General features: G+C 58.3%; 1 protein-coding gene across 1 annotated transcript; it reads left to right on the top strand.

Moving 5' to 3' along the window:
- The first annotated feature begins 4,069 nt into the window (after positions 1-4,069).
- LOC143836651 (protein-glutamine gamma-glutamyltransferase 5-like) lies at positions 4,070-16,161 on the top strand. Its single transcript, XM_077336189.1, has 13 exons — positions 4,070-4,336; positions 4,427-4,606; positions 5,041-5,292; positions 6,644-6,762; positions 8,782-8,910; positions 9,512-9,689; positions 10,728-10,866; positions 11,626-11,729; positions 11,829-12,068; positions 13,488-13,829; positions 13,915-14,075; positions 14,717-14,850; positions 15,943-16,161. The coding sequence occupies exons 1-13, from the start codon at positions 4,327-4,329 to the stop codon at positions 16,103-16,105; spliced, it is 2,151 nt and encodes a 716-aa protein (XP_077192304.1). The 5' UTR covers positions 4,070-4,326; the 3' UTR covers positions 16,106-16,161.
- The last annotated feature ends 471 nt before the right edge of the window (positions 16,162-16,632 follow it).

Genomic DNA, 16,632 nt, shown 5'->3' with positions numbered 1-16,632 from the left:
CTAAGGAGGTGGGGAGCTCCCTCTCACTGGCCGTCTTCAAGCAGAGGCTGGACAGATCCTTATCCTGGATGCTTCAGGCTGCTCGTGCATTGAGCAGGGGGTTGGACTAGATGGCCTGCGTGGCTCCTTCCCATTTTGGGGTGTAGTCTGCATGGGGCTTTTGACCCACTCCCAGTTCGAATAAATCCTTCCTGTCTACACTATATTCAATTTCCCTTTTGATTTGGGGCGCTTTAAATTTTCCCTCTGCAACATGCATGATTGATCTGGAGTGAGCCTACTTTTCCCACACGATATCAAGAAGTGGATATAACCATTGATATTTGAAAAATCACCATCCGTGTGCAGGTTTCTAATTTTTGCGAATTAACTTCCTTCTCCGTGCCTCGTAGCAAAGCAGTCTTCCCTGATTGGCTAGGGTGTCAGTTCAAAGACTTCCTGGTTCCCAGTTGCAAGGCTTATCTTAAAGTGATTGCATTCCAGAAGCCCTAACTTCTCTCAGCAGAAATATGCCTCTTGGAATTATTCCCCCTGCTCTGCTGTTTCCAATCCTCTCCCCCTCCCTTGTTCAAGTAAAGAAAAAGAGATTCCTGCTACACTTGGCTCACCTCCCCGCTCTGAGCTTCCCCAATCAAGTGCAGAACACTTTCCATTTCAATTGGGGGAGGGATAGAGGAAGACCCATGTTCAAATTGATCTGAATTCAGCAGGATCCACAAAGTGCAGAATCAGCCTGAGATTCTAGGAGTCTAGTTCGGGCATGGAATGGGCTGCCTAAGGAGGTGGTGGGCTCCCCCTCACTGGCCGTCTTCAAGCAAAGGTTGGATACACACTGTTTTTGGCTGCTTTAGGATGCTTTGGGCTGATCATGCGTTGAGCAGGGGGTTGGATTAGATGGCCTGTATGGCCCCTTCCAACTCTATGATTCTAGGATTCTATGATTCTATATGCCATTGGCCTAATCCACTATGGTGTCTTTTGTGTTCCCTTATGTTCTTACTGTATTCAAAGCCCATTCGTTAGAACAGGCTTTGAAAGCCTGCTCATGTTTAGTTTACAATCCACAAGTACCCCAAGGTCTCGTTCACACACAGTGTTACCTAGAAGTGTATCCCCCATCCAGTAGGCATGCTTTTCATTTTTCTGACCCAGATGCAGAACTTTACACTTATCTTTATTAAGTTCTGTGTAACTCTGTGTGTGAACAAGACCTTGGGGTACTTGTGGATTGTAAACTAAACATGAGCAGGTAGTGTGATGCAGCAGTAAAAAAGGCGAATGCCATTTTGGGCTGTATCAACAGGGGCATCACATCAAAATCACAAGATGTCATAGTCCCATTGTATATGGCACTGGTCAGACCACACCTGGAGTACTGTGTGCAGTTCTGGAGGCCTCACTTCAAGAAGGACGTAGATAAAATCGAAAGGGTACAGAGGAGAGCGACGAAGATGATCTGGAGCCAAGGGATCAAGCCCTATGAAGATAGGCTGAGGGACTTGGGAATGTTCATCCTTGAGAAAAGGAGGTTGAGAGGGGACATGATAGCCCTCTTTAAGTATTTGAAAGGTTGTCACTTGGAGGAGGGCAGGATGCTGTTTCTGCTGGCTGCAGAGGAGAGGACACGCAGTAATGGGTTTAAACTTCAAGTACAACGATATAGGCTAGATATCAGGAAAATGTTTTTCACAGTCAGAGTAGTTCAGCAGTGGAATAGGCTGCTTAGGGAGGTGGTGAGCTCCCCCTCACTGGAAGTCTTCAAGCAAAGGTTGGATACACACTTTTCTTGGATGCTTTAGGATGCTTAGGGCTAATCCTGCGTTGAGCAGCGGATTGGACTAGATGGCCTGTATGGCCCCTTCCAACTCTATGATTCTATGATTCTATGATAAATTGCATCTGGTTCTCATTTGCCCATTTTCCCATTATGTTCAGATCTCATTGAACTCTATCTCTGACTTCTGGAGTATTTGTCAGTCCTCCCAATTTGGTGTCATCTGCAAACTTGATGAGCAGTCCCTCCACCCCCTCATCTAGATCATTAATAAATATGTTTAAATAAATATGCATCCTCCTGTATGCTTGAGGCTGATCCTGCACTGAGCAGGGGTTGTACTAGATGGCCTGCATGGCCCCTTCCCACTCTAGGATTCTAGGAGTCTAGTTCAGCAGTGGAAGGGGTTGCCTAAGGAGGTGGGGAGCTCCCCCTCACTGGCTGATCCTGCACTGACCCACCCCACAGGGTGTCGTGGGGAGAGGAATGGGAAGGCGACTGTAAGCCGCTTTGAGCCTCCTTCGGGTAGGGAAAAGCGGCATATAAGAACCAACTCTTCTTCTGGGGAGGAGGAGGAGGGGGTGGGACCAGATGGCCTGTATGGCCCCTTCCTACTGAAGGATTTTATGATTCTCCAGGCATGTTGGGCTGTGCTTTTGGGAAGAGACATTTCAGGCATCCTTTGTCCATTCCCAACTGCAGGTTTCCTAGCCAGGGCCAGGATTCTGCCTCCCATGAAGCTGCTGTATGTTGCGTCAGAGCCTCCGTCCATGGAGGGCAGATTGTCTCCTTGGACTGGCTGGCTGCCGCTCTCTCTCCGGGGTGTCAGGCAGAGAAGGGCCTTCCCCCTCCCCTCCTGCCCGGTCTGTTCACCTGGAGATGCTGCCAAAGATTGATCCTGCCACGCTGAGGCTCTTCCAATGAGACACGGCCCCTCCATGCAGGGCTAGATGTGGCGGCTGGGCAAGGCCTGACTCTGGGCTGGTGGGCCGCCCTCCCATGCTCCTTGGGGGCCCCCAGCTGTGGCAAAGCTTTGTGGAAGCCAGTGCAGCTCGGAGCTCCCAGGGATGGCCGGTCGAGTGGGGGCCTCGAAGCCTCCTCCCCCCTCCCCCCAGTGGAAAATGAGACCTTTCCCTGGGATGAGTTGCTGCTGCAGGAAATGGCTGGGCAAGAAAGACATTTCCAAGCTGGTGATGGCTAAAACGTCATTCAAGCAATAGAACAAATTTTGTGTTTTTTTTCAGGAATACTAGCAGAGTCTTCAACACACTACCTAAATATGGAAACAAATATAAACATTTTATATATAAAAAAAACTTACATCAAAAAGGGAATTATTAAAGAACATATGTCAAATATACATACCTTATATTCTACACCTTATATTTTATATTTTAAGCCATACAATGGAAGTGGAGCAGAAGGCATTGCTCTGTGCAGCCTGAGGCCTTCACCAGCCTCCCAGGGCCAGACCCTCACGGAGCCAACCCTGGCTGACTGGGAGGGGGGATGGATGGTGGCAGGGGACCCCAGCCCCTGATATGTCCGCCCCCCCTCCCTTGGCAGGAAGGAAGGCAGCACTCCCTTCTTCTGGGTGGGGAGACACCAGCCAGCTACTGCAGGGCGGGGCAGCCGGGCTCGGAATGGGGCCTCGCCCCTTGGGCTGGTCCGGGCCTGCCTGCGGCAAGACACTCGGATGGCCTGTGGGCCAGAGGGCAGGGCCAGGTTGAGCCACGGAGGCCTTGGGGCTCTTCCTGTCTCCCGAGAGCAACGCGAGGGCAACATGACTCACCTGCGCCAAGCCTGGCCCGGCTGCACACCACGCCACACCAGCCAGGGCACTGTGGCTGCTGCAGGGGGCTACAACAGACAAGGTCCCCCAGGAAGACGGCTGCCCTTGCCTTGGCCACCCTCCTGGGCTGCAGCAGGGACAGGCTGGGGAAAGGAGGAGCAACTGGGTGAGGGGCTCGTGCGCAGGACGCAAGCCTGGATCTTGAGGCGGGAGGCAGAGAGCCAGGGAGGCATCAGGGTTCAGAGGTCCAGGCTCTCATCTGGAGAACTTCTCCTGCCTGCAGCCAGCTGGGTGACCTGGCGCCATCCCCAGTGCTCTCAGAGCTCTTTCGCAGGGTGTCTGGCATGCAGAGGGAAAGGGAAGGAGCCTCCTTTGGGGTGTGAAAAGTGAGCTTCCTTTCAGACAGAGGGTGCTGGCACTGCCCCACTGCCCCAGGGAAACGCTCAGAGTCAGCCCTGCTCCTCCAGACACTTGGCTTCTCTGGGACTAGGAAGGAGGGGGCTGCTACCGGCTGCCCAGAGAGACCCTCCTGCCCTGCCCCAGACCCTCTCCACCCCCTTCAGGCATGCCCCACAGCCTTGCCTGCAGGACAGGTTCCCGGGTGGAGTGGGGTGGGTGGGGTTCCTCCCAGCCCAAGTGCCAGGAAAGGGGGGGCTGGGAGTGACTCGGTCATGCCCTTGGGGCCCCACCCCAGCCTCCCTGGCTCCTGCCGGCTGCTGCAGCCCCACTACACTCGGAGGAAGAGAGGCAGAGTGGGATCATGGCAAGAGGTAGGTCTCTGGCAGAAGAAGCCTGGGAGCCGGGGGAAGGGGGGTGGGAGTGGGGAGTAGACCTCCCACCAAGTTGGGCACCTTCCCCAGGGCTGCAGCTGGCATCCATTGACTGGCAGAGCCCCAGGAACAACCAGCGACACCGTACAGCCGGGATCAGCACCCAGCGGCCCATCGTCCGCAGAGGGGAGGCTTTTGACCTCCGCCTCCACTTCCGCGCCAGGGGCTACCAGCCCGGGGTGGATGCCATCCACCTGATCGCAGAGACCGGTGAGCCAGCCAGGGGCCCACCCCCTCACAGCAGCAGGACAGCTTGGGCAGAGGGGCGGCAGGAGGACCTGTTGCCTCATCCTTGCCTGGCTCTCAGGGTGGGATGTGTGGGGGGCTCACGGCACCATTATGGGGGTGGGGGCTGGCTTAAGTGGGGTCTGCTTTGAGAAGCCCCCCCCCCCCCCAAGCCTTGAGGTATTTTCTGCACAGCCCGGACTTTCCCCTGGGTGATGGGGCCTGCAAGCTCAGGCTCTTGGCTTTGCAACCCACAGCTCAGGTCTGGGGGTGGAAAGGCTTGGCTTTGCCCAAGGAGGCCTGCAGAGCTGCGGCCTGGTCCTAGAACCGGCCGCACGCCCCCTGTCCTCCACCTGAGAGAGTGGGAGTCCCCCTGCCCCTGCTGGGCCCCCTCTGAGGGAAGCTCTCTGGCTTTGCAGGGCCCCAGCCGGAGCGGCCATCGGGCACACGAGCGGTCTTCCGTCTCCATCTGGGGCCGCCTGAAGCCAGGAGCCTGTGGAGCGCCGGCTACATCTCCAACGGGCCCCGATCCACGGATGTGGCAGTGTTGCCGCCAGCCAGGGCCCCCATCGGCCGCTACCAGCTCAAGATCCACATTGACTCCGGCGAGGGCCAGGTGGCCGCCTACCTCCTGGGAGACTTTCTCTTGCTCTTCAATGCTTGGTGCCCAGGTACCAGCGGGGGGGGGGGGACGGCTGGCCAGTCTGCTGCCCACAGAGGGGCAGGGGGTGAGGTGGGGGCTTCAGTCCAGAGGGGCAGGGCACTATGGCTCTCTTGGCCTCAAGTCCTCTCAGCAGTGTCTGTCTCAGCCCACAAGGGCCCCCTGCCCACTGAAGAGGAGATTCATTCATTCATTCATTCATTCATTCATTCATTCATTCATTCATTCCATTTGTATACTGCCCTCCCCTCCCCTCCCCTCGGCTGCACAGACCCCACCTGGACAGCCCAGGCAAGCTCCATGCCAACAGGTCTTGGGTACCATCAGGGTTGGGCCCGGCTAGTGCTTGGAAGGTGACCATCCCCTTACCAACATCCCCTGCCGGCAGGCAGACAATCTTGGCGTCTCCTTGCTACATGACTCCCACACTGGCCGAGGCAGACCTGGAGCCCAGGGGCTGCCTATGGATCATTAGAGCCGTATGCTCATGACTAGCAGCGTGCACGAATGCTAAGAGTTACAGCTGAAGCTATGTGTTCCTTGTGTGTGTGTGCAGGCAAGGAAACAACAAACAAAATGGAGAATAACAACTTTATTATAGGAAATCCATTTCCGAATAAGAAAGTGTTAATCTTGTCTCAATAAGTAGGATGGGGAGAGATGCGGGAATCCATCTTGCCCTCTGGGTGTCATGAGGGAGGGAGGGAGGGAGGGAGGGAGGGAGGGAGGGAGGGAGGGAGGAAGGAAGGAAGGAAGGAAGGAAGGAAGGAAGGAAGGAAGGAAGGAAGGAAGGAAGGAAGGAAGGAAGGAAGGAAGGAAGTTTCCCAAGGCTGCATAACCAAGGGGCAGCAATTAGAAGGGGCGAGGAATGCTCCTTCGCCACCTGACTTCTCTGCCTTTCTGACTCTCTGATAGCCCCCTCTGGAGGCTAAGGCTAAGAGCCATCAGAAGAAGAAGAGTTGGGTCTTATATGCAGCTTTTCTCTACCCAAAGAGTCTCAAAGTGGCTTACATTCACCTTCCCTTTCCTCTCCCCACAACAGACCCACCTGTGAGGTGGGCGAGGCTGAGAGAGCCCTGAGATTATTGCTCAGTCAGATCAGCTTAATCCGTGCTGTGGCGAGCCCAAGGTCACCCATCTGGTTGCATGTGGAGGAGGAGCGGGGAATCAAACCCGGATCGCCAGATTAGAGGTCTGCACTCCTAACCACGACACCAAGCTGGCATAAACAAAGTCCTTTGCTGCCAACAGAGTCAGGGGAGCTTGGAGTGGGGGTGGACAGCCAGACAGGGTGCTGTGTGAGAAGCCATGGGGAAGGGTGGAAGCCCCTCTCCAGGCACCTTGCTTTCCCTTGCCCTCAGAGGATGACGTGTACCTGGCAAGTGAGGCCGAGCGGCAGGAGTACGTCATGAACGAAGATGGCATCCTCTACCAAGGCAACCGGGACTGGATCCGGCCGTCTCCCTGGAATTATGGACAGGTACTTGCAGCCTGGTGGCTCCTTCCCAGGAGAGGGAGGCCCACGTGGAGTGGAGTGGTCTGGCCCTGGGGGGTGCTGCATGCCTGCCCTCCCGGACTTTCTGCCTTTCCGGCAGCCGTGGGGAATGGCAGACTCGCAGCAGAGGCAGCGGCCACACATGCCAGGAGGTGCAGAGTTGTCCGAGGCCAGAGGGGGAAAGTGCTGCCAACCCCTGTGCCTGTAACAAGAGCCCTGCTGGGCCAGCTAGTCTCACAGGCTGGCGGGCAGAGGGGCCACCGCAGCCCTTTGGCCTGTCTGGAACCTCTTGTCCATCAGCTTCTTTGGGGGCCTCGAGTTCCCTATGGAGGGTGAGGGAGAAACAGCTGTCTGCACGCATGCGCAGTTTTATCAGCCTCTGCCCTCCAGCCCCACTGTCTTTTAGGCAGCCAGACAAGCCCAGCCCCTGCAGCCTCTCCTCCTAGGGAAGGGGCTCCATCCTGGTTGCCCTCCTCGGAAGGTTTCCCAGCTCGCAGGGTGTGGTAACCAGGCCTTGCAGGCCAGGCCCTTTCACCTGCCCCAGCCCCCCAATCTCTCTTGGCATCGGCCCTGGCTGCTTCCAGCCCCAGGGACCTTTGGCTCCTGAGAGCCTCACCTTGTCTTCGCCCCCACCCTGCCACAGTTTGCTCACTTGCCCGGGGGGGGGGGATCTCTTGGGAGCCCTTCACAAGTGGCCCTCATCTTCACGGGCTGCTTCGCTGGTTCTGTGTTCCCTGCAAGCTTGGCCACTGCTCTGCTCGCTCCCGCCCCTGCCCTCTGCAGCCCATGGACTTTTTCACAGTCAGAGTAGTTCAGCAGTGGAATAGGCTGCGTAAGGAGGTGGTGAGCTCCCCCTCACTGGCAGTCTTCAAGCAAAGGCTGGATACACACTTTTCTTGGATGCTTTAGGATGCTTAGGGCTGATCCTGCGTTGAGCAGGGGGTGGGACTAGATGGCCTGTATGGCCCCTTCCAACTCTATGATTCTATGAGTCTAGTTCAGCAGTGGAATAGGCTGCCTAAGGAGGTGGGGAGCTCCCCCTCACTGGCAGTCTTCAAGCAAAGGTTGGATGCACACTTTTCTTGGATGCTTTAGGATGCTTTGGGCTGATCCTGCGTTGAGCAGGGGGTGGGACTAGATGGCCTGTATGGCCCCTTCCAACTCTATGATTCTATGAGTCTAGTTCAGCAGTGGAATAGGCTGCCTAAGGAGGTGGTGAGCTCCCCCTCACTGGCAGTCTTCAAGCAAAGGTTAGATACACACTTTTCTTGGATGCTTTAGGATGCTTTGGGCTGATCCTGCGTTGACCGGAGGGTGGGACTAGATGGCCTGTATGGCCCCTTCCAACTCTATGATTCTATGAGTCTAGTTCAGCAGTGGAATAGGCTGCCTAAGGAGGTGGTGAGCTCCCCCTCACTGTCAGTCTTCAAGCAAAGGTTGGATACACACTTTTCTTGGCTGCTTTAGGATGCTCTGGGCTGATCCTGCGTTGAGCAGGGGGTTGGACTAGATGGCCTGTATGGCTCCTTCCCCCTGGAGGATTCCAGGATTCTATGATTCTATGAATAGCATTGAGCCCAAACCTCCCACTGCCACCCAGTGTTCCTGGCCAGGAGGGGACTGGGGCGGGGGAAGCAGAGTGGAGTGGCCCTGCCGGGTTGTTCCGCTGGGGTCTGGAGCACTTCCTGCTCCTCCTCTGCCTGGGGGAGAGGCGGCTGACCCAGTGCCTGTGGCAGGTGTCCTGAGCCTGGCCCCCTCTGACGGAGGCTCCGGCCAAGTCACTGGTTGCTGGCCTGCGGGGCTTCTCTAGCCCAGTGGTCCACCGGGAAGTCCCTCCGCACATGCAATGGCCGGTTTGCCATGGCCGGACCCCCGGGGCCGCTTCGTGCCTCGTCTGGGGGCTGGCTTGCTTCAGGCTAGGAGGGCAGGGCAGGGCAGGGCAGGGCAGGGCAGGGTGTGATCCTTGCTGTGCGGCAGCCTAGAGCCTCTCTGCTTCCCCTGCAGTTTGAGGAAGACATTGTGGACATCTGCTTGGAGACCCTGGACAGAAACTTGAATTACCGCCGCAATCCTGCCAGGGACTGCTCCCTGCGTGGCAGTGCAGCTTACGTCAGCCGGGTGCTGAGCGCCATGGTAAGAGCAAATAAGGCAGGGAGGTCTCACACCCCGATTGAAGAATAGGTGAGGGTTTATTCTGGAGTCACCATACTCGATAGTGCAGAGACAGAGAGACAGAGAGAGGAGCTGACTCCATGCCTAACTGAGAGAGAGAGAGAGAGAGAGAGAGAGAGAGAGAGAGAGAGAGAGAGAGAGAGAGAGAGAGACTGACTAGGGGGCTTCCGAGAAGAAGCAGGAAATCGCCCTGAGAGTAGCAATCTGGAGACAGGCAAGGGAGGACACTTAGCAGGGGAGAAGGTCCTGGCCTCATTATCTTATCCTATAGTCTTCTTGCTGCCCCCTGCAGGGTCTTCTTTTTTGTACAGCAGAAACTGTCTATTCCAACAAGAGCTGCCCCAGCAAGGAACGTACACAAGCCCCAGTGACAGGGGCACGCAGGGGGAAGGCCAGCTGCCAGGAGAGAGAGGGCTTCTGCGGAGCCACCACTTGGGGCAGGGCTCCCCTCTTTTCCTGGCACCTCTGGCGGGGGGGGGGGACTGCTCTGGTTCTTGCCTTGGAATGGGGGAGGGGCCCCGGGTGGGGATGGCCCTCCCTCCACCCCTCTGCCTCCTTCCAGATCAACAGCAACGATGACCAAGGAGTCCTGCTGGGCAACTGGAGCGAAGACTACTCTGGCGGAGTCCGTCCGACCGAGTGGAGCAGCAGCCTGCCCATCCTCCGGCAGTGGTCCCGCTCCGGGGGCCAGCCGGTCCGCTACGGGCAGTGCTGGGTCTTTGCAGCTGTGATGTGCACAGGTAGGAGGTGGAGCCTGGGCAGGGCTATGGGTCAGACCCAAAGCCAGAAGCGGGTCCCCACAGCAGCTAGCCAGGTGCCCCAGAGGGCCTTTGGCAAAGAGGCCGAGCCTCTCCCGCTCATTTAGAGGGGCCTGGGCTCTGAAGGGGGAGGCCCCACGGCCACCGCAGCCAATGACCCCCTCCCACCTCCAAGAAGACAGCCCCTCCCTGTTTCAAGTGATGTCAATTTCTGCGATCTGAAGAGAAACCAAGGGCAGACGATTTCTGTGATCTGAAGAGAAACCAAGTGACGTGACAGGCAGGGCATAAGCCAGCCTGGCAGGACCCCTTTCAGTGTGGGGGCTGGTCTATGTCCCCACCCCCAACCCCCGATGCCGCTTTCAGAGGGAAGGGCCGTCCTGCACACACATTGCATGCTGGTAACAACTGAGTGTAAAAACTGAAAAGAGCAATGGGAGCCACTGGGATTTGCCTTGTAGGAAGGCCTATTGAGTCGTTCTCATGTTCTGGTCCATGCGTAGCGGAGCATGTGATTCCTGCACCTTTATCAGGTGTCCAGGTCCCTCCTTTGATTGGCAAGGGGAACAGGGGCGCTTGTTTTCTTCTCCGCTGCTGCTGCTGCCGCTGCTGCTGCAAACTGAGTGATGACCGCAGGCCACGGGCTGGCCGGCCCCGCTCCTTCCCAGGGCTGCTGACACGACTTCCATAGCATCCGTGGTCCTGCTGTGGGTGGAGCGTGTGGCGCGGTGGCCCATCAGCACCTCTAGTGCCCCGCAAGGGCACCGGTGCAGTGAGGCTGCCCAGGCCTGGCTTGGCCATGGCAGAGGGACCGTCCTGGAGGAGGCTCAAGGGGGCTCTGCCCTGGCTGCCTCTCAGGGGCTGGGTGGGAGGGCCTGGTGGAATCCTTCCTCCACCAAGTGATGCCTGGTTCCTGCCCCCATGGAAGGAGGAGGCCCTGGACTTGCTTCGGGCTGGGACGTGGGGAGCGACGGTGTGGCCAGGCCCAGCGGTGGTGGCTCATTGTGGCTCCCTCCCCAGTGATGCGGTGCCTGGGGATCCCCACCCGCGTGGTGACTAATTTCAACTCGGGGCATGACACGGATGGGAACTTGGTCATCGACGTCTTCTATGACAAGACGGGTAGACTCCTGCCCGGCAAAAACAAGGATAGCATCTGGTGAGAAACCCCCACCCCCACCCGCCCACCCATGCCCCTGGCGCCACGGGAATCCCCTGGGCCCTCCACAGAGCCCCGTCCCCCACACTGCAGGGCTCCACCGGGCTGCCAGCCCCCACTTGGGTCTGGAGAGATCTCCTGAGCTTACATCTGATCTCCAGGGGACAGGTCGGTTCCCCTGGAGGACATCTAGGTCGGAATCCAGAGGCACCTGGGACAGCAAGACGAGTCTCTCAGAGTCAAAGCTCCCTTCATCGGGTACAGCAAAGAGTGCCTTGACTCTCAAAGGTCTTCTTGGTCTCCCAGGTGCCCCAGGACTCAAACACAGCTCGTCTGCAGCTAGGGAAGAGAGCTGCCTTGGAGGGTAGACTCTGTGACATGGCACCCCACCCCACTGAGACCCTGCCCCTTCCAAACCGTGCCCTCCACACAGGCCACCTCCAAAATTTCCCAACCGAAAGTTGGCAATCAGCTCCAACTTGCTGCCCCCCCCAACACATTCTCAGTTGACACGAAATCTTCTGCAGCTCGACAAGATCCCTTCTTTAGCTGAGTACAGTCCAGGTGGACCCTGCCGGGACCTTATGTGCCCTCCCCGACACAAGGCCTGGCCAGGGGGAAGCAGCTCCAACCCAGAGGCGGCTCCCCTCTGCCCCCCCTGGCCTCCCAAGGCAACGGGGCTTCCTGGCTCACCCCCCTCCAGTGGTCACAAGCCACCCCCTGCTCCAGCCACCCTCTCTTGGGCTTCCTTCCTTGCAGGAACTTCCACGTGTGGGACGAGTGCTGGATGGCTCGGAGAGACCTACCCGTGGGGTACAGTGGCTGGCAAGTCTTGGATGCAACCCCCCAGGAGCGCAGCAATGGTTGGTGTCTTTCGCCAACGAGGGGAGGGGGTCCCACCTCTCTGCTGCTCTAACACCCACCTGCCTCTCTATTTCTTCCCCCCCTCTCCCCTCCCGTAGGGGTGTACTGCTGCGGTCCTGCCCCTGTCACAGCTATCCGGGAAGGAGACGTGCAGCACCCCTATGATGCCCCCTTTGTGTTCTCAATGGTGAATGCGGATCGGGCCGCTTGGCTGCTTTCTGGGACGCGGAAGGAGAAACTGCATTGGGATGAAAACTCCATTGGGATCCACATCAGCACTAAAAGCGTTGGGAGTCAGGACCGGGAGGACATCACCAGTGCCTACAAACATGGGGAAGGTCATTCTCTCCCTGCCTCTTGCACTCCAGCAGGACCCCCCCTCCCCCCTCCCTCCCTTTTGATAGTCCTGAGGCCCAAGGCAACGCTCCCAATTAGTCACACTGAGAGCAAAGCCTTTTAATGTTTATTTTACTGCAACAAAATAGACACAGGGGAGTCCCCAAATTAACAGGCCCAATATTAGGACGACATAGTGTTAAATACCCTTTCCTTGGAGGCTGGGAGAGATGATGCCCCTTTGCAGGATGAGCCAATAGCCTCGGGTCTCTACCTCCCCACACCGCCTCCCGGGAACACCCGACAGCCCTTACTCCCGCCTTCCAGGAACCGCTGACAGGGATCCGGGTCTTTGCCTGGCATCCCCCAGCACCCAAGGTGTACATATGTCATGGGTTACTCGTGCCTTCTATCCTTGGTGTGCAAGATAAGACCGGCTTGACCCTGCTCCAAACATTCCCCACTCCGACTCATGGGCAGCGACGTTCTGGAGAGGAACATGCTGCTCTCTTGATAAGAGCCAAGGGTCAAAAAGTGTCAGACCAATATGCAGAACTAGAGTCAATTTCTAATAACTGTATGATCAATCAAAAGGTGGCAATCATTTTCTTCACCACCAGGCCATCACTTTCTCCCTCCCTCCCTCCCTTTTCCAATCTCCTTCATTCCCTCTTTTCCCTACTTTTTTCCTGTCTGCCTCCCTCTTCCAATCTTTTCCCTCCCTTGCTTCCTCCCTCCCTTCAATCTCCTGCCTCCTGCTCCCTTCATCCTTCCCTTCCCTCCCTCCTCCAATCGCCTTCCTCTTCCAGTCTCCTTCCCACCTGCCCTCCCTGCCCTCCCTGCCCTCCTTCCTTCCTTCCTTCCTTCCTTTCCCCCCTCCCCTCTTCCCTCTTCCAATCTCCTCCATCTCCTTCCTATCTTCCCTCCCTCCCTCCCTCCCTCCCTCCCTCTTCCAATCTCCTTCTCTCTCTCCCCCTCACACCCCCCTACTTCATTCCTCCCTTCCCTCCTCTCTCTCTCCCTTCCTCTCCTAACCTTCTGCTTCTCTTCACTCCTTCTTCCCCCCCCCTCCCTCCCTCAGAGCAGAGGAGGTTGGCACCCTGTGCTCACTTGTCCTTGCTGTCTCCTCCAGGAGGCAGGTGAGGCTCAGGGGCACAGCAGGCCTGAAGGCAACAAGCCAATGGTGGGTGGGCAGCCGACTGAGGGGTGTGCAGAAAGCTAGGCAGGGACTGCCTGGCTTGACCAAGAGTTCCCTGCTGGAAAGTGGAGTGGGCAGGCCCCCTCAGGGAGAGCGCTCCCTTCCACCCACCCTGCCAGGCCCCCAAGCAGGCAAGCAGGGCAGCTCAGAGAGAGGCCCCCTGGGAAGAATCCCAACCCACCCCCCAGACTGTCTGTCTGTCTGTCTGTCTGTCTCCCTGCAGGCTCTGCGGAGGAGCGCCAGGCCTTCCGGAAGGCTCTTGCTGCTCGGTTTGGAGCAGAAGCTAAGCCTGCAGCCTCCGGGGTGCCCGCCCCCTTTCCTACGCCAGCAGATGGCAGGAGCACGTCCACGCCGCCAGCAGAGGCCCCGCTCTCCCTCCAGCTCCAGCTGGTGGAGACGGCCGAGATTGGGCAGGATCTCCACCTGATGCTGGTGGCCCAGAACCTGCAAGTGGCTCACCAGGAGGTCAAGCTGAGCCTCAGCGCCCAGCCTGTGCTGCATAATGGAACGCCCCGGCCCCCCTTCTGGCAGGATACCCACTACCTGTCCTTCCTCCCCAAAGAAGGTGAGGAAGGGATGGGGCGGGGCTGGCCAGGATCTGCCTCCTGCCTGACAGGCCAGCTACTGACCCCTTGGAACTTGCTTTGCAGAGAAGCGCCTCTCCTGGCGCATTGCCTACGGGCAGTACGGCCAGCACCTGGAGGAGGACCAGCAGGTCCAGGTGGTTGCCCTGGTGGAAGAGAAAGCTTCCTTGCAGAAGATCCTGCTGGAGAAGACCATCACATTGGCCAGCCCCACCCTCACCCTCAGCGTATGGCACCCCATGGCCGGAGGGAGGAGGGAGGGAGGGAGGGAGGGAGGGAGGGAGGGAAGGAGCAGGCCAGTGGAGAGGGACAGGAGGGCTCCTGCAGGTGGCAGGCTCCCAGACCTGCCGGATGGCTCAGATCCTGGGCCCTGTGACCCACAGAGGCTGGCTAGCGAGAGCCCCCTGGCCTGAGGTGCACAGTCTCCAATTTGGGGGAGGTGGTCTGATCCTTCATCAGCACGATGCCCTCCTTTTAAGTCTCCTCCCTGCTGGCCTGCCCATTCAGACCTCCCCCTTCACCACGGCCTCAGCACCTCCTCCCCCAAGGACGGCAGCCACCCCTTCTAGAATCCTAGAGTTGGACGGGATCTCCCGGGTTCTCTACGCCAACCCCCTGCACTGTGCAGGACACTCCCAACTACAAAGGGGCTTTGTCTAGCAGAAGCTCAGGGCCCCCAGTGCGTGTGGATGTGGCTGGACTCCGTGGAAGGGGGGGCACCGCTGGGCCAGGCTCATTCGGTCCCCACTCCCCTGGGACACATTCTGCATGGGGAGGAGGGGCATGGGGAGGAGGGGCATGGCCTCTGCCCTTGGGGGGCCGGGAGGGCGCACCTGGCAGGGACTGACCTCAGGCTCCCTTGGCGCAGGTTTTGGCACCAGTGGTGGTGAACCAGCCATTCCCGCTCCATGTGGAGTTCGTCAATCCCCTGCCCCAGCCGGCGAGCAGCTGCACCTTGGTCATGGAAGGCGGCGGGCTGGTGAAGGGCCAGGCCTCCATCGAGTAAGTAGCAGGAGAGGGGGCCTTCCCTCCCTGGCCTCAGCCCAGGGACCCACAGGGCAGCCCTCCCACTTTCCCAGCAGAGCCCTTCCTGCAGTTTGCGGGGATGGGCAGGGTTGCCAGCCTCCAGGTGCTGGCCGGAGGTCTCCTGGGATTGCCCCCGAGATCCATTCCTCTGTGGAAAACGGACACCCTGGAGAGCGGACTCTGTGGCCATGGAACCTCCCTAGGGCCTGCCCTCCTCGGACTCTACTCTCAAACTCTCCAGCTGTTTCACAAGCCACAGCTGGCAATTCTCGTCCCCCCACCCTAAGGATTGGAAGTTGGGATCCACGGAGCCCCCCTTTGGCTCCCTGCCTAGCTGGCTGTTGACTTCTTCAGGAGCCCACCATTTCCTTGGGCTAAGGACCCTCCTCCAGCACCCCTCCAGTCAGGTGTCCCCACGGCCTGGGCATGGGCGTGGGTCAACCCAAGAGTCCAGCTGGCAGAACTTGCTGGGACAGGCCAACAAGAGGTCCAGGGCTCCAGGAGGTGCAGGGGACAGGGAATCGCTGGAGAATACTCGCTAGGTGGGGGTGGGATTTCAGAGGGAGGGTGGCAACCTGCCAAGGCTAAACTGCCCTCAAACAGATCAATAAGAATGTGCCCCCCATTATTTCAGAGTCCCTGCAGAATCAAAATGCCCCCCCCCTTAAGAACTGAGGCAGCTGGTCCTGGCCTGCAGAGTTTGCTGCTGAGGCTCCTTTTGCCATTCATTATATGGATAGATATCTCCCCCCCCCACCCCAGTACTGGCTTTAAGCCGAGAACCTCCTGCCTGCCAGATGGGGGTTCCCTTCAAGGCTTCCTCAAAGGGTTCTATGGGCCTATTCCAACCTTCCACTTTAGGGGGGTTCATCTGAGCTGCTCATCCAGGTAAGTTTTCCGCTCTGGACAAGGGCGTGTAGGAGGCATGGGGGAGGGTTGAAGTCCAGGGGTCCTGAGCGTTGTTGGGAGGGGGGGTTAGACTACTGCCTGAGAAGGGGTCAAGGCCGGTGCTGGGAGGGCAGAGCTGCAGCTGGTGCCTAGCAGTGACTGGCTGTCTTTTGCCCACAGGTTGGGCTCCCTCCAGGCCCAGGAAAAGGGCAGCGTCAAGGTCCACCTAACACCCTACAAGAGTGGGCCACGGCAGCTGCACGTCACCCTCACAAGCAGCCACTTTCCCCCCATCAAGGGCTGGAAGCGGCTGGAGGTGGCCCCCCAGCCAGGAGGCAGCTAGAGGAAGGAAGAGCCCCCCACCCCCACCCCTGCGTGCTTCAGCCACAAAGACCAAGGCTGCTCCTGAATAAATGGTGGCTCCATCACCCCACACTTTGCAGTGCTGCCTCTTCCATGGGGTTCCTCTCACTGCACATGCACTGCAATGAGGGTCCTTCTGTACTGCCAAGGGATTGCTGGTCAGCAACTGAATCACAGAATCCCAGAGTGGGAAGGGGTCATACAGGCCATCTGGTCCCACCCCCTGCTCAGTGCAGGATAAGCCTCAAGCATCCAGGAGAAGGATCTGTCCAGCCGCTGCTTGAAGACGGCCAGTGAGGGGGAGCTCCCCACCTCCTTAGGCAGCCCCTTCCACTGCTGAACTAGACTCCTAGAATCCTAGAGTGGGAAGGGGCCATGGAGGCCATCTAGTCCCACCCCCTGCTCAGGGCAGGATCAGCCTCAGGCATCCAGGAGAAGGATCTGTCCAGCCGCTGCTTGAAGACGGCCAGTGAGGGGGAGCTCCCCACCTCCTTAGGCAGTCCCTTC

This window comes from Paroedura picta, chromosome 4 (assembly GCF_049243985.1).
Source record: "Paroedura picta isolate Pp20150507F chromosome 4, Ppicta_v3.0, whole genome shotgun sequence".
Taxonomy (NCBI): Eukaryota; Metazoa; Chordata; class Lepidosauria; order Squamata; family Gekkonidae; genus Paroedura; species Paroedura picta.
The sequence above is the reverse complement of the archived record's forward strand: the minus strand, read 5'-3'. Positions and strand labels throughout refer to the sequence as shown.